Source organism: Montipora capricornis, chromosome 13 (assembly GCF_036669925.1).
Source record: "Montipora capricornis isolate CH-2021 chromosome 13, ASM3666992v2, whole genome shotgun sequence".
Classification (NCBI taxonomy): Eukaryota; Metazoa; Cnidaria; class Anthozoa; order Scleractinia; family Acroporidae; genus Montipora; species Montipora capricornis.
Window position 1 is genome coordinate 21954902 of NC_090895.1, and position 24000 is coordinate 21978901.

Below are 24000 nucleotides of genomic sequence, written 5' to 3' on the forward strand. Positions count from 1 at the left end.
CATCCGCTGACCTGTCCAGTGACATATACAGCACGATATTCCGCTCTAACGTATTTCCTTTATCTGCTTTATGGTGTTTACCACCGATATTTTACAGCATCACCCAGCTCTTAAGACTGGAAAGCATTAAGAAATCAATCAATAAATCAATCGAATGATGAACATAGTTAATGGGGATACAGTACACTTCTTCAAAGTTCACTTCCGTATGGAATCAAGCAAAGTTAAATTCTCATTGAGGATATCATCTTATTGGGAGAGGGAAAAAAATGTCACTTACCTTTCCGTATTGCTAAGTTTTTTGATGCTATATAGTTTACTTGTGACCACGTGCTGCAGGTCCATAGCCGAAAGGAACGAAAAGGACAACACACGCCGACCTATTTTTAGGCTGTGGGCCTATGGAAATCCGCTCCACAATAATCAAGAGCAAGGAAGATCCGACTCTCGCTTTCCTGTGACGATCTTTGGATGCAAAGAGCCAACCTTTTTTGACACCTATTGCTAAATTTACTGAACCGATTTCTTACCTGATAATTTGAAACTGAAAGCAAAAAAGACGATTAGAGCACCGATCATTGTCGCCGGGCTTGAGGTGTTGAGGAAGTGAAGTAAAGTAACCTCAGTCAATACGCCTATCAGTGTTTATACAGCAAACGAATATACGTACTAATTGAAACTATTACGCCAATCAGCAGGGATAAAGCAATATCTATCAGTCGGCATGCTTAAAAAGCCTCGATGACAAGCTCAATATCACTGCTTATTTACGCAAAATATACATTCATTTACGTCTGCGTGCATGAAACTATAGGGCAAATATACGTTCATTAGCACTTCCACGAACTTCATTAACACGAAAGAACTTTCAATAACGCTATTTGCATACGAAAGGAAAGGAAAGGAAAGGGAAGGAAAGCAAAGGAACTTTATTTAAGTGTCTAGTCATTCTATCGCTGGAGCGCTAATCGGGGACACTGTAAACTGAAATTAACAATGAAAGCAACTAAAGTCGAATTTTGGTTTTTGTGGAGAGGGTAAACCGGAGTACCCGGAGAAAACCTCTCTGTGCAGGGTAGAGAACCGACATATGTTAACATTCAATAGCATCAATGGATGAACAATTGCACGTTTGGACAATCAAAGATAACAAATATGCTTTCAATCTTGCGCAATGGTTAATCATTAACACCAATAGACAATCAATGGCGTATTATATAGAGACATACAATCAATTGCACCTTCATACAATCGTTTATTCGAAATGGTCAGTCATTAACGTAAACTGACAAGCAAATGTGTATAGTAGTAATAACAATCAACTATGTAAAATAAATTTTAAATTGTTTTCTTACAGTATACTGTAATGTAATTTTTTGTAATTATCCGTCAATTTCTTCATTAATAATATACATGAAAAAATTACCCGATTCTGATTGGCTAAGAGAAGTGCTGTGCAGTTTAGGTGTGAAGACCTGGCCAAACGCTCGCAATATTTCAACACAACATCTTGCAACAATGTTGAGCAAAACATGTTGCCACCCTGTCCAAAATGTTGCACGAAAAATTGACCGTTTTCAAATTTGATCCAACATCAACCAAAATGTACCCTGCTGCGATATGTTGCGATATGTTGCAACATTTTGGTTGATGTTGGATCAAATTTGAAAACGGTCAATTTTTCGTGCAACATTTTGAATGTTGCATGATGTTGTACACGTTTGCCCACGTTCACGCAACATTGTTGATTAGGGCATGCGCGCTAGGTCCACTTGTTGCGCGCCAAAGGCCAGCCGTTGGCTATTGCACCCGCACTACTCACAAGAGCCGGAATGAAGGACAAACCGCAGAAAAAAAAAGCCATGTAAACTATGTTTTGCTTTTTTTGACGTTATGTGACACCGACAGGGAACATTTATTAACCTGTGTCAACACCCTATCAGCCAGGGTGCGGAAATATAATTTATGGGAAGTTAATAGTTGCTAGGAAATGGCATTTGACAACACAAAAGATTGATTTTAACAAAACAGTAATTACAAAACGGTGCTTAAACGTCTGTGCGAAATTTCCAGATGATTCATAAACAGCGCAGTAGCCATTTCCTCACTTGAACCATATTTTGTGGAATTAGAATGGCACCATTTTCATGTTCTGGCGAATGGTACCTCTGATTTGCTCTGTAAAATTAAGGAAGCTTTATCAATACGCGACCTCAAACCAGCGTTAAACGAAAACGTTGGCAGTGGCTTTATTGAACGGTCAGTGTTCACTGCATCAATTTATCTTACTATTTTTATACTATTTTTATCTTATTCTATCTAGTTACCAGTCTTCTTAATTTCATATATATCATTTTTGAATTTGTTCAACCGTCACTTCTGAAGATGTATGTTGTAGCATACGAAACGTCAAGTCAAAAGTAAAATGGGCTTTATCATTATAATTGTAGCCGCTGTTTGTTTACATACTACGTTGTTTACATACAATGTTTACATTGTTTACATACAATGGTCAGGGTAAGGGTAAGGGTAAGGATACGAATACAGAAAGTATCCTAAAAATGCATAAAAGCTAACCTTAAACTTTTGTTTAGGCCTAATTAGGCCTAAGGTTAGCTTTTATGCATGTTTAGGATACTTTCTGTATTCGTATCCTTACCCTTACCCTGACCCTTAGTCTTACCCTTACCCCCGTTTTAGAAACGCCACGTTTTACACGCATGACGATGCATCAGTTTAGGGGTGAATGAGAAACTGAAGGCTGGAATTTCATTATATGCAGCGACGACGTCACACATATTACTTCTCTATGAAGCCCAGCAAAATTTCATTATTTTTCAGCAGATTTAATGAGGGCATTATAATGAGGGCATCAGGATTAAAAATTGCCACTTTTAAAACCTGGATCCACATGCAACCTACATTACTTTTTGGATGATATGTTACCCTTTTTAAGGCTTGACTCTAGAGGACCTAGAACACCCATTCACTTATTTGTATATAAACAAGATCTATTATTATAGACTTTATTATTGTATGGTTCGTTATTGAAACGATGGAGCCACAAAAAGACAAAAGAGAACGGGTCTTCTGACAACCGTGATGATGGTGCAAAATCGAATTAAAGAGAGCTGCATACGAAAGACTAACACGCCGTAGACGAGAAAAATGCCTTCCAACTGCCTCAGCAGGCGGTTGCAAATCATCGATCACTTGTTCCATCTTCAATGTATACCCGCAGCCCACAGTAGAATCAAGGAGCGAGGGAACTTTTGTTAATACAAATATACCTTATTCCAAAATGGCCGCTGATTTATGCGGATACAAATTGGCCCTTGTTGCCTCGTTCAAGATAAAATATTCTTTTGAATTTTAAGCTTTAGAACCAGGCATCAAGGGCTAATTTGAATAAAAACAAAAGAATATTTAAATGGCGGCCATTTTGGAATAAGGTGTATGCTTATACTGAAAAAAAGAAAGCTAGCTATCTGATACTGGTCTCATTCTTACCTGATGAATTCAAATTGAAAAGGAGAAAAGAAAACACTATAACAGCACTAAACATTTTCGAAGTGATGTTGGTCAAAGCTCTGTCTGAGCGCTGATTACTGATATCTGCCGCTTGCGATATAGCTTGTCATCTTAGGTTCCGATAACACGCAGCATCCGTTCGATATTTTTCAAGGCTCGATGAACAGCTAAACGTCATTACATAGAAAGGGGTTTATTATGCAAGACAGCTTAAACAAATAAAGGATGTCAAGGGTAACAGGACTCGGTAGGGAAGAGAGGGAGATCGGTATGATTTTTAAAGTTGCAGAGTTTAAAAAAAAAGTCGCGTGAAACCTCAGTATATTGCGGTCAAAGGCGGAAACCGTTCGAAGGCATATTAAATTTAGAAATATTCTCAACATGTGCTACCAAATATTCCTGGGGAAGAAATAGTCCGTGCAAAAAGCAAACATACCAAAAATAACCCAAATAAATGAACATAGAAGCGAAAAAGGAAGCCGTGGAAACGAATCAAGTTCCTCGTTCTCATTCCACTGACCGGTAGCGTGTTCCTAACGTCACGGCATATCAATACTTCCTTTTTCACTGTTTGTGCAATTGCCACTCAGTTCGGACTGCGATGGTATATTTGTTTGCTGCATTAAACCGGGATTTCGTTATCGGCAACCATTTCTACAGCACTTTACTGTATGCTGATGCGAATCCTCTAATTTTGCGCCGAATAATTAACAGGTGGTTGATCGCTTCACTTTTAAATAGTTTCTAAACCAGTACTGGTATTCAGGTCTCTCAGGCAATATAGTCCATGATGACTTGCACTTTGAAAAAAGATTCAAGCAAGAACTAGCTTGCGTAGAGTGTGATTTTTACAGAAAGGTTGATAGGTTCTCCGTCATAAGGACAATTTTTAACTACAAGACAATTTTCACTGGGAGAGGACAAAACGCGGAGCCCTACTCCATGAAGTACCCTATCGAGTACCGAATTGGACAACCCCCAAAAATCATTTATTGGTCAAATTAAATACTTTATCAATATGACGAGGTATTTAGATGTACATACCTTTTCTAGCTCTCCGATTGTTACTGTTCGATGCAGTTCACGAATTGGACGCCATCTTCGAGGTTCGTAGGTATTTCGTGTATCCCTTATTATTGTGTATTCTTAGACAAACAATCATACAAACCGTATACCCATGCATACCATTCAGGCCCGTGTATGACCATATGGAATGGAATGGAAAACTTTATTTAACCAGATTACAAATGTGTATAATTATGCGGGTATACACGGGTCTATATGGGTATACAGTGGTATACAGGTTTGTATGAATATTTGTCTAAATACATAATTAATGTTCCCAACCCATGACAACAAGCGTAACAGACAACAGTTTGTAGGGTAATGGAGTGGGAGATGAAGCACTCAATAAGCAGGTCATGAAAAGGCAGGTTAACTAAGTTTCCCGGTAAAGAGAGGTCGCGATCCTCTCCAAGGGGTTAGAATCCCCAAGGCCAAAACAACAAGTTGGCAATGCGAGGTTACAATCCTAGCCCAGGGGGTTACAACATCCAAGACCACAATCCTCTCCAGAGGGTTACAATCCCTCACATGAGAGGTCCTCACCAATCTAGGATTGCGCCCTCTGGTTTCTATGGTAACCGTGCACGATCAGAAGGCACACAACCCTAGTACAGTGAGTCTATGGGGCAAAGGGTGAACCGCATGGGAACACCTCACTCCCACCCGAATTTTATTTCACAATATTGACTAAATCATTATTTGACGAAGCGCGAAGGGGGGTTTAACCCCTCATATTAGAAAAGAGTGTCATTGACAAGCAAACATGGCATGAGTCCATGTTAAAATAGGCCTTTAACGCTAACCAATCCACAGATAGTGAACAACTAGCTAATTCACCATGACATCATAGATTTTTATACATACAAAAAACCGCCTAAAAGGTCTCCAAGAACAAGAAAAATAGCTACTTTTCAAAAAGTGCCGAAAATTGCGATTTTCAGAGAATTTGGACAGGGGAGACCCTTACAAAATGGCCGAAAATAGCTGATTTTTTTAGGAAAATTTCCAAAGGTTAAAAAATTAGAAAATACAAGTCGCCTTATAGCCCAACTTGTATGTATCGAAAGCTTAACTATCATATATTAGTTCTATGCAAAAAAAAAAAAAAAAACACATCAAAAAAGACCAAGAATAAGAGAAATAGCAAATTTTTTAAAATTTCGAAAACTGCAGTCTTGCGAGAGTTTGCAAAGGTGAGATCAAGACAAAATCTTCGAAAATAGCTGATTTCTCAGGCAACCTTCCAAAAGGCAAGAAAAGCTAAAAAAGAGAAGTCGCCAAATGGCGCAGTTGGCATATATCGAAATCGTCACTATTACAGATTTTTCTATCCAGAACACCGCATTAAAAGCCTTAGATACGACTTCTGCTTTTCCAAAAGTGTCCAAATTGGCTATTTTCCGAGACTTTGCATGGGGAGAACCAAGGCAAAATCTTCGAAAACGCCTTGGATTTTCCCAAAGAAACGCACCCTAAGTTGAATTAAAAGAACATGCAAATCCTTGCATTGGGAAATCACGATATTCATGCACCCAAATCTTCCACGTTGGCGTACAGCTGTGTATTGTCATAAATGTCCATGTTGATTAACCTCTGTAAACCAAAAGAAACAACAATCATAAGCAGAGCACAAATTCTTGGTTTTTCTTATGACATCAAAGAGGCTATGTTGATGTCCAACAAAAAATGGGCAGCCTTGTTTGTGTCCTTCAGTTAAACTCCTTCCTTTTTTGTTTTCTTTTGTTTAGGTTGAAAAAAGATGATAGTTGATAATGGCATGAAACCCAAGACAAAACGATTTTAATCGATTTATTGATTGCAATTGAGATGCGATGAGGTACTGATAATATCATCTTTTAAATGACCCGTCAACAATGTTGTGATACCATATAAAACAGCAATTTTCGCTTAAGAAGACAGACACCTTATTATGATGTAGTACTTAAGGTGTCAAAAGCAACAGAAAACCCATCTTAAAACACCATATAATTTGCACGAAAACGCTTACATCTAAAAAAACAAACTCAGTAACTCCAATTTTTTTTTGCTGTAAATTGATGGGCAGGCTAAAGTAAAACTCTTTGCAAATTAAATAAACAAAAACAAAACAATCTGAAGTGGATTCAGAACTACCTGAAATATCCCAGTTGTGAAGATAGCTCTGAATTGAATTTCTTTTTTTTTTAACTTTGCAAAGAGTTTCTATTTAGTCTACGAATTGCTCTCCAGTAAGAGAAAAATGGGGTTCACCAAGGGCGTTTCTGAGATCACCATTAAAGGGCAAAATCTAGGGGTTTTGATGAGTTGCATGTTGCTATGGTGACTTATAAAGTGACTCTATTAAGTGCATTTTGTTAAGCGATATTTGCTTTTTTCATGAAACTATAACATAGATGCTTTGGTTATATAGCGCTACAGAGTCAGTACTTAGAATAGTGCAGTTCCTTGAAAGTATTGGGACTGGTTTGAGCCTCCTAAAGATGATAATATGTGAACAAACCTATCAGAAAATTTGAGTTACTATTTTAATACTTGGTGCTTGGCTTAGATTCGCACCTTATGTTGATTTTCCATCTTTTTCAGCTTGTCTTTCAAATTAAGGAATGTTGGTCTGGCATTGGGGTCTTCCAACCAGCAAGACATCATTATTTTGTACCTGCAAGGAATAGGACAGAGATTTGGACAAAAGATGTCATTTATGAAACAACAATGTATTAAAGACATACATTTGAACTGCGGGAATGAAACAAGTTAAGTCTTGAGATCATCACACTACGTTGTAGCTCCCACCAGCTGATCTGGTGACGTAATTTGGAGGACTGGGAAGAAAAATTTTATCGCCGTATTCCACAACCGCGCGCGGCCTTAGGTTTTGTTTCCAAATTTCCTGCAGTATTTCCATGGCCAAAACTCAACAGAGCATTCCGTGTCTCCCACATTGCTGACATGGATGCTCTTTCACTGAACTATTGGGTATTCAAATTCGTTTTAATCCTCTAGACGCTAACGATGAAAGGTACTACAAAAGTTGTAACTTGAATATTCGGGAAATTCAAAATGCATTGGGTTCTGGTAGATGATTTGTTTCTTTTTCCCCGTAGGTTTATTAGTATGAACGTTCATTAAAACTCAAGCGTCTCAATCAGTGTTTTGATCATTTTTTGAACTAACTCAGACGTTTCTTGATCTGTAGTTTCATTGGGTATCAAGATACATATGCACCTGACCACAATGGGGCACTCCGATTGGCTAAAGCCCTTATGAATTATTAATGAGTTTGAGAAGATTTTATCAGAACCAATTAAAGACTGCTTTTATCATCCTATTTGCATGATAACGGTTTGTTATGCAGCAATCAAGGGTTATAGTTACAATTCATTGTCCACGTGATGTGGTTTGGGCATCCTGTATCCTTCTTGAAGCAAATTTGCAATTTTTCTGTCATCCATCCGAGGATATGGTGATCCACCTCAAAAGAAAAGACCATTTTGCATTTGTCATGTTAAACATTCTGACAATTAGTTATACCATCTGCTCTCCATTATTGAGAACTTTACTGTGATATGCAATCATTGATTTCACTTTGGCCCTATATACTGTAAATTCGATAAAAATCATCTCTCCATAAAAACTATATAGTTTTCTCAATTTTAAATGCCATCCGTGAGGTAGATGGCCGCAATTTAACAATGACCTTAGTGATAGGCTTACCGATGGTGAAAATTTCGTAAAGAAGAACTCCAAAGCTCCATCTATAAAAATGATAAACAAGACTGACCAAGATATTTAATGTGCTAGCATCAATCACTTCATCAACCTTGTCTTTCTTCTTTTTTGATCTTCTTAGGATTCTGAAGGGTACAGGCATTGTTTTATAAAACATAAAACTTGACAAGTTAAGGTCTCGTCATAGGTTCGAATATCAGTATTTATGCTAATTAGGAATGGATATGATATCATTTTAATGCACCTTGAAGATTCAAGAAAATACTCTTTTTTTTGAACATTTTATGTACCGTCACGAACTCAAGCCAATATTCAACAGCACGCCTTATCACGCTCAGTTAGTAAGAGGTGAGTTATGCACTGTAAAATAAAATATATTGTTTAAAAAAATGTTTTGTGTGCATTTTTAGTGCAACAAGCCATAAAATTACTGCAACAAAAATTTTAAACATGCGGCAGTAAGTACATAAATGATGCGGTGGTGTTAAGCGATGGTGTGAGTGCGAGAACTTACACATCACTCTTGGTTGTGTAAGTTCCGTACATATGAGCTTCGTATGCCGTCCATTTTACAGGCAGGCGGCCCTAGTGTTTGTAAGAAAAGAAATCATTTCAAAAATGCATCATCATTCATAAAGATACAGGCCTCATGCTGAAAGAAGAAAAAAACATATTAGCATTCTTTGCTTACTTTTCCTCTTTTTCTTAACAATCTGTCTCTGGGTTTACTCCTTAAATTATTTGCTTTATCATGGCCGCCTTTTTGGTGCCAATAGAGTTTTGGTAAGTTTTTTCATCTATAACACCAGCCTGGGAGGGATATCAATAGACCACTTTCGATATATTAAAATTCAGTCCAAAACAAAAGGCATCATCTCGAGGCTCTGGGGAATAAACTCATACAAATCCTTATATTTATTCCCCAGAGCCTCGAGATGATATCTTTTGTTTAGGATTGAATTTTAATATATCGAAATTGGTCTATTTTGGTAAAGTGTTCCAAGTTAAGGATACAGAACGGTCAACATCAAAAGCAAGACTGCACATGTGAAACCCGACATTCCTTCATGCCACCAACAAAGAACAAGTTAACTTGGACAATAAGGAATTGAATATTATAACTTAAGGTATTTCAGAAAAAAATGTTAGGAAGCTCTTAGAAAGTCGGGTATTTTCGGCTTTTCCTTACAGTTCTTGGTACTCTTTAAGTAGAAAAAGATGAAGCTTTTTTCTCCCACCTCTGCAGACCATTAATCCAATGTTTTAACTTTTTAAAAGAGCTTTACCTAACATGCAAGTTTTTCATTTTGTTGAATTGCAAAGCACACGGTTTGAAAGCTACAAACACAGGCCATTTTTACATTACTCGCTTATGAACATGTTTACTTTTTTTAGATTGAATATGGTAATGGAACGCAAGTTTCCTTTTGCGATGCAGTCTGTGCTCTGCTCTCTTGGTAATTTCTCACTATACCTTCGTCTTCCTTTCATAAACGTTTTGCTGTTGCACATCTCTGGCCATTCCAAAGTCTGTCACTTTACAAATTTCTCTTTCCCCAACCAGCACATTACGAGCGGCAAGATCTCTATGAATGATCTGCGGTAGAACATGGTGTTATTGAGGCAAGACTTTGTAGCTCCATGAATGAATGAACAGAGAAAGACTCGTTAAAATCACCTTGAGTTCGTAACTTTACTATGGCTTTTTTCGTCTTGACAGATGGTCAAAGCTTGGAAGCATGTATTTGAACTTACTTTAGGTAACTTGGTAACTTTATTATGCTACTAATAGTCAAACGTCATCCTTGAGAAAAGCTGACCTATCAGTATAGTTTGGGTCGTTATGGGGAATCATAAAGACAGAGCAGGAAGACGATAGCAGGGTGCCTTGTATCTCGGAAAGTAAATAATTAATTACAGCAATTGAGAGAATCTCCTCATGCGAAAAGCGATTATGTCATATTACTCATTTAAAACGTCATGTTGCTTTGGTTACGGTCTGGTACAATTACCAGAGATCTGTACTTCCTTGAACTACTTAACTTGAATTTCATGAAGAAGATCACTTCATGCATTCATTCTATCAGCACTTCACCTAGACTTCTCGCAGTCCCTTTTGAATTAGTCGAAATGCCCGATTTGGTCGTGCTAGCGAGCCGAGAGGAGAATGTTGATTGAGCAAAGATATAGAGACTGCACGATCTTCTGTAACCGACGCGTTCAGAATCTGCTAATAGGGAGTTAAGATCTAAGACGCAACAGCAACAAAACCGTTACAAATTTTGCATAAGGGACCTTAACATCTACGACGACGACTTCAACGAAAACGTCATCTCAAAATATTACTTTGCTTTATCATAATTCTCTCGCGGTTATTCTATCTCGTTCACTTCTTACAATTTGGGGGAAGTATCGTAAAACTAAATTGGTAAGAGCAGGTACAAATTGAAAACAGAAAATGAAAGATTCTCTGTTGCATGCTCACGTTGTCGTCAAAACCTCAAATTTGGTAATTTCACGTCGTCCTTAAGCAGAGTACCGCAAGAATCCATCCCAAAATCCGTGCTGCACGTGCAGCACGATTATTTATGCTCTTTTAACCAATGATATCATTGTTTTGCGCCGTTTTTGTTGCCGTCGCCGTCGTGAAATCTTAAGTTCCCTATTGTTCATGAGCAAAAGCAATAGCTTTGCACGCTCTGCACGCGAATTTTTCATTTTTATACATTTCTTTCAAGTTTTCGGCAAATCTGCGACGTGAAATGACCAATTCTCAAGTTTTACGGAGAACGTGAACACAAGGCAGCGAATTTGAATTTTCTGTTGTAGCTTCAACACCGCAACTCCGAATTCAGTTCCTGGAAAGTTGCGCTAGTTTTTAGAAGTAAGAAAAACCGATATTATGACAAAAGAGATTAATAAACCATGAACTTGCAATTTTAAATGACATTTTCGCTACCGTCGTGTCGTAGATCTTAAATTCCGTATTCTAATTATTGAAACTGATGACAGATATGACATTAGCAATAAAAGAGGCATAGTATGTCTCTTTTATTGTTAATGTGGGAATATCTATGTGCATGTCGAATTCTATCAACTATTCGGAAAGGAAACCGCAGAAAAACTACTGTATTAAGCTTAATTTAATGTTGGGGTGTTTTGGCAAGTTTCGACGGTGTGATGTTCGGGACAAATTCTTGTTTATAACGGACAACTCATCATCTATCATTCAATCAGTGAAGTCAGAATACAGTCAACGGTGGATTCTGAACGCGTCGGTTACAGAAAATCGTGCAGTCCCTATAGCCCTTTATCCCATTCTCCCCGAGAGGGCGGCTCGACTCAGAAAAAAAACTGCAAGCAGTCTACACTTTACCAGAAGACTTTCATTATTAGAAAAATAGTTGCCATGGCACTCATTGCTACGGCCAAATAGAGTTCCCTAGAGCTGTAATTATCTGAAAGGATAAGCCAACTTACAGATCTTGAAGAAAGGTATTTCATCCCATCAGCGATTTGCCAAGCAAATTTCATCAGCTGTTGTGACGTCAGAGTTGTTTCGGGTTTGATATCTGGGTCTTTGTAGTAAGTGTCATGCAAACCACGGCTCTTTCTGAGGTAACCCAAGAGATCACCGTACGGGACATACTCGATCAACACCAAGACGGGCTCTGCAAATGACGAGATAAACTAATTTTATTTCCCTAAAGGCATTTAAGGAAGCTGTCTATCTGTCCCAAGCACGAGATGCCATAAAATGAAAATTTTGAAGCCACTCCTTAAACAGCTATTCTCAGCTAGCCGACAAAACGTCATTCGAACAAAAGTTGTGACTCAAATGGCCACTCAAACGATGATTTGGCCAATGACCACCCTGCGAGCAGAGCCTCCTTTTGTCTTTTTCTTTACTGAGGAGGAGAAAAGGAGGGAGGCTCTGGCCGAATCGCGTCAACTCTTTGAAGCCGCCGCAGCCCGAGCTTCTGGACTAGTCAATCTTGTTTTCTCTCGTCAAACCGGTGTTTCCAGTGCGAGCGTCCGTTTAGTGACAAAGCCGATGGTTATAATTGAGCCTGCTGTACCATGAAAAACCAAGATGGCGGCGAGATCTGGCATATTGGGCTTGGGTTCGAGACTGTATCCTGGCAACATGCAGCGCATATTCAATAAAGATCTTACTCGATTCATGCAGAGCCTTGCTCGAGAACGTCAAAATCGAGCAAGCAAAAGAAAGGCTCTGCTAGCAGGGTGGCCAATGACCTTTTCTCAGAACTTTAGAAACACTTTATAACGTAGCCAAGTACACTTTGATAGAGCTCTCAGTATTCAGGATTTAAAAACAATTGTTAATTTCGGTTTTGAAATGATAGGATGTGAAAAAATTTCATGGCAATACCAGAGGGCTTTATTCCACTCAATGGATTACATCTTCCATATGTACAATAGAGCGTTTTCACACGACGTCACAGCGGCCATTTTGGTGTTCCAAAACAAAGAAATGTCGGCCATGATGGTGTACCAAAATAATCCTCCCGCAATTGAACTCTATTTTTATGCAAATACTTTCTTTTGTGTGGCCCGGGGTTCGATTCCCAGACTCGGCGTCATATGTGGGTTGAGTTTGTTGGCTCTCTAGTTCTCACCGAGAGGTTTTCTCCGGGTACTCCAGTTTCCGCTCTCCTCAAAAACCAACATTTGATTTAATTTGCGTTGATTGTTGATTTCAGTTTACAGTGTCCCCACTTAGTGCCTCAGCGCTAGAACGACTAGACACTTAAATAAAGTTCCTTTCCTTTCCTTTCCTTTTGTTTTGGTAATCCAATATGGCTGCTGTTCACGTGAGTGAAAACGCTCTACTCTTCATATCATACCCAGCCTCATCAAATAAATTGTTACTAGCACAATACACAATGTTTACTGATAGCTTACCTGATTGAGTTACGCAGCCTATAAGTTTAATAACATGTGGATGTGGTTTCAAGGTCTTCATCACTTCCAGCTCTGATAATAAGTCTTTCTTGTCTGACTCAGGAGCGGCAACTGCGAAAGGCCGAAAAAGAAACTTAGTTTTGTTTTGGAAGACTGACTTTTCTTAGGAGCCGCTTGAACCATCAGGAAAAAAAGGATTTACAAATTCTTTTCGCCAAAAGCCACTTGCAATGATGCATAAATAATCCACAGAAAGCACATTTAACCATGTCAACTTTTAAAACGAGATGCGATTTTGCTGCAATATTTTCAGCTGTATTCACTATTGATGCAAAGATCACAGAAATTGTAACTAACTAGCCACTATTTTAATCATGTCTAAAGACTAATCTTCTAACCTTTCAACATTTTCACTGCAACAAGTGTTTTCTGAGGCATTCCTCGGAGACCATCCACTGTTGCCTTGGCAACTTGACCAAAAGCGCCTTTTCCAATAATTTTCTCAATGGTCACATGATCTCTAGGTATTTCCCAAGAGCGCGTAGAAGGATTAAGAGGCGCGTATTGACTCCCTTGCGAGTCATTGCGAGGGGTGGGCTGCTGGTATCCAACATTTACCATTTCCACCGAATGCTAAAAAAGAATTTAAATTTCGTTTCATTAGGAGAGGTGGGTCGAACTTGGTATTCAACATTTCTCATTTCTACTGAAGGCTAAAAAATAATTTAAAGTTCAATCCTTATCTCTGTTTTGTAAAAAACGATAAGAGAGGAAAAAGCAGAGGGAAATACTTATAATAGAAGTATACCGTGTTTTCCGTTGCATTTTGACATGACGACTCTTGATACGCCCTTTATAGAAAAAGAAGGACAAAAAAAGAAAACAAAAACGAAGAAAAGAAAGAAGTGAAAAAGAAAGAAAGAAAGAAAGAACGTCAAACAAAGATAATCAAAGGTTACTTTTTCACTAATCATAAACTGAAACTTAAAAAGTGATGAATACGCCATGGATTGGCGTCCATCTCATGATCTGCCTCTGTATAACTTATTGCTGGCAATTATATTTATGAAACAAGCAATAGCGTAACTTCTACAGCCAGTATACAAAGTCGTTTAATAGCCCATTTCAGAGTTGCTGCATGCCTTAGTTTCAAAGCGAGTCCTGGTGCACAACCATTCAAATGGAAACGAGTTGCGTATTCTTATGCAAATCAAACTCATTTCCCTTACAATAGTTGAGCACCAAGACTCACTTCGAAACCGAGACAAACAGCAACTCGGAAATGGCCCATTACAACCAACACATCCTCCATAAGTCTAAACAGATGAATTTCTGATTCTCTTTACAGAGATCAATATACCTTCAGTAAACAGCCCATGAAAAGGTGTCATGCGATTTTAAACGGCAAAAAAGGCCTATACTAGTGTATCTCGCAAATAGTAATGCTGCGGAACATTCTGTTTCTACTGATTCGTGTACACTTTTTTTTTAAAATAAAAATCTTTTTTTTTTCGACCTAGGATGAATTTATATTCTAATTTTTCTGCCGATTTTTGGCTGAAAATATTCTTGTATTGCGCCTAAATGACATTTCCGTGTTGTATTAGGCAATTACAAGTGTTCGGTGTCCAGATGTGTATCGCGTTACATTGTGAACGTGCTCCATCGCTTTTCATTGCAGTCAGAGAGGTCGAGATGTCACGTCAGACCACAATTGGCCGTTTTAGCGGCTTTAAAAATGAATTTCTCACAGAAACACGTGATACAAACGAAAGTACCTAATTACGTTTAGAGAAAGAAATAATTTTATACGGTTAAGTTAAAAACGTATAATTGCATTATATTTACAGATTTTCAACACGCACAATTATATCGTTATTTCAGCCTCGCGTTTATTCTTAAAATTTCGCAAATTTCAGACTCGATATTCTTATAAAAAAAAAAAAGAGTGTAGCATTGGTAAGCAAAGCAACGGTACATATAGAAGTCAGTAAGGCACAAGCTATTTTCCCTTGTGTGATGATGGGTTCGTACACAAAACGAAAAACAAACAATAACACACACACGCCCTTCCCACAATTGCGCAACGCACAAGCATGAAACTTATAAACGAAAATAATTAAAGGTTTTACTTTAGGAGAGGGAAAAAAAAATTGTAGATCCCAATGTTTTTTGGAAAAAAAGAAAAACCTAAACTTGCTTAATATTACAGACTAATTAGGGTGCTTAAAACTAACCTCACTTAAATAATTGTCTATATACCTTTACAAAACTGAACGATAATACTAATTATACTAATTACTTTACTCTAATGTTTACAGTCAAACAGTTCAGTCCTGTGCCAAACTAGTAGCAAAACCTTCGACAAGTTCTTTCCCACCTCGGCGCTTCCTTCTCTTCCGGCAATCAATTTCTTCTTTTACACTTTACTGCAGCCGCGTCACTTTCTTCGAGTTTTCTCTTCTTCTTGCTTATCTCAAGCTTCAATTCTTTGAAGTGTTTTCCTAACTCGCCGCCATTGACAAAGGGGTTTTGTCATCGATTCTTCCGGCAGATCCCGCTAATGGCTCTTAGCAGTGTACTCCGTTCTTTTCCTTTTTTGCCCTCAGGCTTTCGCTCTTCAACTCTTTGCTTTCCTGTACGTCAACAAACCTTGCGCCACTTCAACAACCAAAAACAACGCCCACGACTTTTTACATCTATATATAGTTAACTAATTCATTCAAATTACGACTACAAGCAATGACTACATTGCAACACTTAGAAATTCTATAACACTAAATCGGGTAATGCATAATACACTAGAGAATCGTACAATTGGTAATTAACACTCACACTAACGAACAAGGCGAGTGGCTAAAACTATCTACAAACTGGTGACACAAAAAAAATAATTACGTGACAGTAGTCGAACTGTGAACTAAAGCGATGTTCGGAAGTCTCATGCGTGGAAGCTAAAAAACAGGTAGGACGGATTCTTAAATTCACCAATTTTTCCCAGATTGCATCTTAATTAGCAAGCATGCACTGCACCATTTATCAGCTTTTACCAGAATGCATTGCATTTGAGCAGAACGCCGCCAAACACTCTGGAGATTGCTTAAGCACCAGGTGGCGTTAATAATCGATGAAACAACGCATCATATTTACGGGACCTCGTACTTAAGCAATCTCCAGAGTGTTTCGCGGCGTTCTGTTCAAATACAATGCATTCTGTAAAAGATGCATTCTGGCTAATTATGATGGGTTTTGGGAAAAAGTGGTGAATTTGAGAATTCGTCCTACCTTCTCATGAATCCAGAATATGTTGCTGCTCGCTCGCAGCGACCAGTCTTGGTAGTCTCCAAATAATGAAAAATTATTGACAAAAGAAACATACATGTACTGGTGAAATTGAGTCATTTGCCATTGGGAGTGAGAGAAGCAAATATAAGACACTAAAGGCAAATACAGATTTCGACGTTTCGATGACATCCTGTCATCCTGTCATCATTATCAAGAAAATGAAGAAAATTTACATAAGTACGAGCTAAAGTATTCACTTGACTTTGGGTTTTCCTTTGTGTGCGGTCACTGGATGATTCACCGGCTTAGAGCAATAGGCTATTGTTTTCGATTTAGTTTTTGTCTACTTACTTATGTAAATTTTCTTCATTTTCTTGATAATAATGACAGGATGTCATCGAAAAGTCGAAATCTGTCCGCGTTAGTTTTTCTGATTAATTTAATAAAAAATGTCAATCTTATACGTAAAGGCAAATAGCTCTTGATTACCTTTTCTGTCTTCTAGTGCCTACAAAACAAATAGTAGAGAGAACATGTCAATAAATTACCGGGTAACTGGCGGTGGTATGGTCGTATTCGAATGACCCTTCAGGAGCAAGAGTACTCTATATTGAATGACCTAAAAGTTATTTACTTCTAAGGAAAGTGAACCGAACTTGCCTGTTAATAACTGTAAGCACAAATACTCTGGACAAACTTTGTCCCGTCTGCATTCAAAGCTTTTGTGGAACCAGATAATTATTAAGAATAAATTTGCCATATGCATTTTTGATCATTTTGGAAGACACCCAGTCAAACGCACCCTTACCCTCCAAAAGAACTCACACCTAAAACTCTCTAACCTCAACTACTTTACATGTAATTCGCAAACTTTCATACAGTAAACGTTGCCTTGAGAGTACATGTACATGAGTTAATGTAAACAAATATTGGGGGAAAAGAAACCCATGGCTGTGAAATTCCTTCTTCCAAGATCAAGCCTTTGACTCTCGGGATTGATCGGTACGTAAATCCTCCTCACAATTTCAAAGGAATGTCAGCCAGTCAGGTATTGAGAATGCAAATTTTTTTCACCTTTAGAAGTGGGATATTGATATAACACCAGATTCTCATGACTACCGAGCAAAAAAAATTATGGTGTTGTTTACGAAAATGAATTAAGATTTCGATCGAGGGAATGAAAGAGTGAACATCTCCTACCAAAAAGTTTATTGGCTCATGTTCTTGCAAACAATATTTGACCCTTTTCGCTTGTACGTTTTGTTTTCCCATTGTAGGCCACGTGATGTCGTCAAGGGAATTTTCCTTTTGTTTTTTCATAAGTTATGCATACATATGCACGTACGTAAGATAACATTTGAAAGAAACTGTTTCCTAGAGTAATCGATCATTTGGTCTGAAATGGGAAAACAGGACGTACAAGCTAAAAAGGTATATGGTCACTCTAGTCGGTGTCTCATTGTTTTCCCTGCCTCTTGGCAACAAAACATTAATTTCCTTCTCTCTCCTAAATCTCTACGTCTGGAACAGGCTTTCGTGCTGTTGAGAAAGATCACAAGTTCACTAAACAGGATCCAAAAGACACACAGGAAAGTGGAACAACAATATCAATAGCAGGGCGGCAAATGCCAAGTTTGCTCAGTTCAAAGAACACTGAACCTTGGGTTCAAACCCAGACTGTGCTAACATTTAACGTCGTAAAACGTTGCAAGGAGATCTGCATGTCCTTTTTTTTACGGGAGGAAGTAAACTGCAGGTTGCAGGATAGGATTGCAGGTCATAGTTCTACCATAACTGAAACCACCTAAAGCATAGTGCTTAGGCCTAATGTTAGCATTAGTTGGTCGTTTCAGCTAAGGAGGAACACTAACCTGCGACCTGCAGTTTACGCCCTCCACTTTTTAACTCTTTTCAAATAGGGACAATAAACCAGTGTTGTTCTTTTTCAATAAGTCCCATCTCACAACACCTTTGATCTTAAACTCTATAGTCCTTTAAGATGTCACACACAGATAGGAAAGAGAAGCTAGTGGGCTGAACGCTCAGTTTTACTTTGAAAATTGGCAGTACTGAGTTGGTATGGTGACCTAGTGCCCACTTACGCAAAGGCAGTAAACACAAACAGCAAAAAAATTAACATTTACGATAATAAAAAAAGATAGTTACCTCTTCTGTGGAGCCAAATAATATAAGCAGTAAGACCAATATTAATTGCAGCGAGTATGACAGTCCCAATGACAAAAACTGTGCAGCTACATGTACATTTCTCAGCTGAAAATTGAAATAAATCACAAACAAGTTACTCGATGCCCATCCATTTTGCACAAGTACTGTGAATAAAGTTAAAATATTGGAATGAACTGTTTTGTAAATCAATAACTTGAAACAGCTAAAAGCTTACTAAAAAGCCGAATCTTGTAATATACATTGTACCAACACTGACCTATGCCGCCAGGCCTCGATTTTAACCAACATGAGGAAGAACAAAACCTGTGCAAAGGGCAGTGATAAGGGAGATTCTATTCATAAATCCGAGGAAAAAGATACCACACAACCAGTCATATTTCATCTACAAGTATTCAGTGGAAGTGGGTTGGACATTTTGCCCGCTCTACAGACAAAAAATAGCCACGGACTTTGGCAGGCCAGCCAGACACTGGCATGATTCATTAAATTCAGTTCAATTCGATTTTTATTCTTTCTAACGCCAGAGGCGTGAATGGGTTTAGAGAGAACGGAGATACATGTGCACTTAGATAAATAATAAATTATAAAAAATTGTGTGTGCAGTGGCCAAAGGAGTAAGTACTATTAATTAATAGAGTACGAGTTGGCTTCTGTCTTGTTAATTTTAAATAAGAAGACCAAGATATTTACGCTTCAAGTTCACAGCGGCTGGAGGTTCGACCTGGACAACATTAGCAAAAGACCTTGCAGACTGGACTAAACAGGCCGCAGAGGGCCATATCCAACCAAGGATGGAGAAAGTTTAACTTTAAACTTAACTTATTAAGACGTTTATGGTTCAATTGGAGACTAAAACATTGGCTGCTGAAATGTCTGATCTTATTTTGATAATCTGATTTTGCAACCAGCGAGAGATTTTGATCAAGAGTAAGTTTTCACACCAATTTAGAAATTTAAATGTTCTTTAGACAGTCATTTGAAAGCCAATTCTTACAATTGACTTAAAGCCTTTCTATGATCTGGTAAACAAGGGATGACTAGTTATGGTTCCGTGGACATGCCTCTGAGAAACTGGAAGTCGCTGATGAAGACAGGTCATTGAGAAAAACTTGTCATGAAAGCAAAGACATTCTTGTTCCCTGACCCTGAAATTAGCTTCTTGTTTCATGAATGTTTGTCTCGCTGGTACTGGCATATTTTGCTGATATATATGCTCTGTTCCATAATTGTTTTCCCGTTGCTAAGGAAAAGTAAGGGCATGCATATAGTAAAAGGAATCTGTTCTTGCAAAGTGACTTGACTTTGCGCTCTTCTGTCGTTTTCTTTGAAACTTGATGAAAAAGGATCATCAACATGAGTGATCTCTTTGCCTGATTTGGACTGTTTTTGGTGGTAATGAACTTGCAAATTGTTGTATGCACACCCAGGTTTCCAAAACATTACTCATTGTCTGGTCAGGGTATCTATTCGATGGAATAAAAAATTGATTAGAATCATGAAATAATATCAATTAATCGATTAAGTCTTGTTCTTCGGCCATCAAAGTTTAATTAATTAAAAATAAAACATAGGTCACAGTAATAAACATTTTGAAGCAAAGCATTTTTATAAACTTGACGTTCCATATGCTACAACATTACTTATATACAAATTTCTGTAGGTCTGGGACCGAGATTAAGAAAAACGACCCTAGCAAAAATCTAAACATAGCAGTTACTTAATATTAATAAAGTAACAGCTTATCGCTATCGAGGTTAGCGTCGGATTAAGTTCCTTAATCAACAAATGTTTCTTTCTTTTACAACATTAAGTCTAAAGGGGTAAAGTTTGATCTAAGTGTTTTGTCAGCCAATTGCTGCATGATATTCAGGTGGTGGTCAAATGGTACGGTGTTTATGATGTTATGTTGTTACACTGCCCACTGTCCTACCAATGAACTACATAAACTGTAACATGAATCAAGGCATTTCAACTTCACTACACAGACAAATGAAATCCATTAGGTTTATTTTGGTATCTTTCGGCCTCGCACCAGCAGCAAGCATGAACCACCTTCCTTCTGGAACAATAACAACAACTAATTGACTACGGGGAAGCGATTCCCTGTGACATCGCCGGATACGAAAACCCAAAAAACCCCCGTTGGGGAAAAAACTGGAAACGTATTCCCCGAACCAATGCAATGCCACGATCCCTCCGGGGTTTAGAGGACCTCTAGTTACAAAATAATAATAATTTATAAAAGAAACAAAAGTTAATCGGACTGATGCAGGCCTAGAATGCCTCACCACGTGATGAACTGACACTTTATAGACAACCTGCTACCCATCATGCCTTACACCAATCGTACCCAGACCCTTCTGTTCTCGTGCCGTAGAAATATCAATTTCTGTCTTATTCGTACGCTCAACCGTCAGAAAGTCCGTAGTTACTAAAACCCGGAACGACCCACAATGATCCCCAACAATCCACAACAACCCACAACGATCCCACAACTATCCCACAATGATCCACAACGATCCCACAACGAGCCACAACGATCCACAATGGTCCACAACAAAAGAAACCACCTAAGAAGAACCAATACCAAGTATTTCATGGCTTTAACCGGGCTAGCTGGAAAGCGGGGAAACATTGTGGACTGGAACCCATTCTTTTAATGACGTTAATGATTAAAAATATTTAAATTTTCAAAAAAATCAAATTTTAAATTGTTTTAAAAATTGAAAAACAATACCAAACATAATGACCCACAACCACCCAGAATAACTCGGTAACACCTTCACAAGGTTGTCAAAAACAGGGCAAAAAAAATGCAGCTTTTCACGAGGAAAAATCTCCATTCAGAGACACATTAAGTCCGATCGATGTCTCCCCGGCCGGTCATCAAATAAAGCTAAGTATAAGTCACATGAAAAGTTTCATACGCTTTGTTCTCCGTAAACATCCATCTTGAGGCCACTTAAGGTAATTTTCGTCTACACTCGTGCCGCGACGCGCCATACTTTCTTGCCGATTTCTACACTATCGAAGTGAACTGGGATTTCACAGTGTTATGACAATGACCATCAAGACCGTAATCGGGCTCTCTACATTTCATAACACGTAATAATGGCACAGACTAATCCTTTTAATTTACTATATATGGATTAACCGGTTTAGTCAGTCTGTATGAGAGAGTCTTGACCTTGGTCGTGTGTACAGACCTCACTGAGTTAGGTCTGTACTCACGACCTCGGTCAAGATTCTCCCATACAGACCTCCTGCTCAGTTAATAAGGACTAAGTAGTGACGTAAACTGGAAGAGACACTCAGTTGTTAATGTTCAGAGTCGAAGTCAGTGAACTTCACCTGTTTTGGTAGCAGCATTACGCTTTTTCTCTTCGATAATGAAATACATTTAGAGATATGTTAGGTTATCGTTTTCCAGTTCTTTGCATTGACAGGAGTTGATGTAAACCAGAAGAGACACCTGTTGATGTTTGGAGTCGAAGTCAGTGAACTTCACCAGTTTTGGTAGTAACATTACGCTTTTTCTCTTCGATAATGAAATATTTTCAGAGATGTGCATCGTTTTTTTATCGTTTTGCTGAGGAGTATTTGTTTATTTATTTAGTAAGATCATATTTGAATATGTTGGGTTAATAGGATGTTTATCATATGGAAAACAAGAACAATTTATTCGTTTAATGTAACTGGTTTGTACTAATTGACATTTTGCTTGCGAACGGCGATGAGTGGCGATGAGCTGAACTTAATTGTGTCCAAGTTTGCTCGTCCTGCTTACCTTTTTTCCTTATCATGATTTTTGGCACTTCCACAAATAAATATTGCATGGTAGAAGAAAAGACTCAATATTTTTGCATTTTAGTTTAAAACTTTTTCACCGCAACACATTACCGGTCTAGATGCCGGTCTAGATGGGATCTAAACCGCGGTCAATATCGTTTTCAGAAAAAGCGTACTATGTTACTAACAAAACAGGTGAAGTTCATTGACTTCGACTCTGAACATTAAGGCACACGTGTCTCTTACGGTTTACATCAATACCTATCAATACTAACAACTGGAAAATGATAACCTAATATCTCTAAAATAAAATGTATTTCATTATTTCGTTGTAGGTCGTTGTGGGATCGATGTAGATAGTTCCGGGTTTTAGTGTCTATGATTTGAAGTCATGTGCACCACTCAACTTCCCGTTCAGAAAAATTGCCAACCGTGCGCGCGGCTGATACATCTATTCAAAAAAAAATTATCATCCGTGCGCACGGATCAAGCTTTCCATTAAAAAAAAAAATGGCCACCCGTGCGCACGGATCGAGCTTCCCGTTCAAAAGAAAAAGATGACCACCGGTGCGCACGAATCGAGCTTTCAGTTGAAAAATAACATAGCTATCCGTGCACAAGACTAGAGCAACCCGTTCAAATGACACTCGAGTAAATGGCTTGAGCCATCTGAACTCAACCTTGATCTGTACTAATTATCATTTTCGCTGTTCGTACGAACGACGCTTTAACTGATTATGAAGAAGGGTTAAACACACGATCGGCGCAAGTTTAACCTTTTAAAACGGTTAGCTTTCAAACAGCAATCTGTCTGTAAACAAGAATAGAGGCAAATGAGTGTTGCAAAATTTTTTGCCTGAAAAAAGAAAAAAGAAGTCTGAACTAAGTTATGCAAGAAAAAATATGAACGTTCGTCTCGTTCTATCCTCTGTTCTCTGTTCATCAATAAGAACACGAGCCACCGAATGAAAACAAATCGTTGGGTGAGAAAAGTTTGCAAAGCGCGCCGTGTACAAACTTTGCAAAAAGCCATGGTCACTTCCTCCGATCTTATGTTATCTTGGGTGTCAAACATTTCGATAATGCCCATCATGTAAATTTTAAGCGCTTCCTAAAATGTCTGCAGCCGGAATTGGAAAGCACTTTCGAAAAGTCAATGTCTCGCAACTCCCTGTTCAAATTGCCAGTATTTTGTTTGGAATTTAGAAGCCATCGTGTTTTGTTCATACAAACCCGCGACACACAAATTCGCTGAGGTTACATGTTTTGAAACTCTGGATATGAAACAGCTTTGTAATCATTAACCAGGGGGTGTTGGCCTGGCTAAGTCTGGACCACCCTGCAAGCCTGAACTACCCCCCTGGGGGTATTTGGTTAGCCTAAGGAGTTCTTAAATTAGAAGGCACCGTGCTTAAGCTCAATAGTGATAGTGCCCCTTCCCTTAGAAATTTGAAACAGCTGCCAAAGAATGATGGAATACTACATTCTCAG

The 24000-nt window shown here is 38.3% G+C and overlaps 3 protein-coding genes across 6 annotated transcripts in view; all 3 read right to left on the reverse strand.

Moving 5' to 3' along the window:
- Window positions 1–603, reverse strand: part of LOC138030101 (uncharacterized) — a 239501-nt gene extending 238898 nt beyond the window's left edge. For both annotated transcript variants that reach the window (XM_068877971.1, XM_068877970.1), the window contains exon 1: window positions 531–603. In XM_068877971.1, coding sequence (XP_068734072.1) covers window positions 531–579 — 49 coding nt within the window. In that variant the 5' untranslated portion in view covers window positions 580–603. The remainder of the gene's footprint in view (window positions 1–530) is intronic.
- A 4357-nt stretch (window positions 604–4960) lies between these two features.
- Window positions 4961–24000, reverse strand: part of LOC138030115 (tyrosine kinase receptor Cad96Ca-like) — an 86538-nt gene continuing 67498 nt past the window's right edge. For 2 of the 3 annotated variants that reach the window (XM_068877998.1, XM_068877997.1), the window contains 8 exons: window positions 13249–13359; window positions 11803–11993; window positions 9797–9919; window positions 8837–8907; window positions 8308–8348; window positions 7969–8065; window positions 7153–7252; window positions 4961–6189 (listed from right to left, as the gene is read on the reverse strand). In XM_068877998.1, coding sequence (XP_068734099.1) covers window positions 6121–6189; window positions 7153–7252; window positions 7969–8065; window positions 8308–8348; window positions 8837–8907; window positions 9797–9919; window positions 11803–11993; window positions 13249–13309 — 753 coding nt within the window. In that variant the 5' untranslated portion in view covers window positions 13310–13359 and the 3' untranslated portion in view covers window positions 4961–6120. Of the gene's footprint in view, window positions 6190–7152; window positions 7253–7968; window positions 8066–8307; window positions 8349–8836; window positions 8908–9796; window positions 9920–11802; window positions 11994–13248; window positions 13360–13646; window positions 13882–14056; window positions 14100–15628; window positions 16314–24000 lie in introns of those variants that run through there. The other variant, XM_068877996.1, reaches the window with a different exon arrangement.
- LOC138030700 (uncharacterized) overlaps window positions 21127–24000 on the reverse strand; it is a 42191-nt gene continuing 39317 nt past the window's right edge. Inside the window, exon 8 of the mRNA XM_068878580.1 lies at window positions 21127–21290. Coding sequence (XP_068734681.1) covers window positions 21127–21290 — 164 coding nt within the window. The remainder of the gene's footprint in view (window positions 21291–24000) is intronic.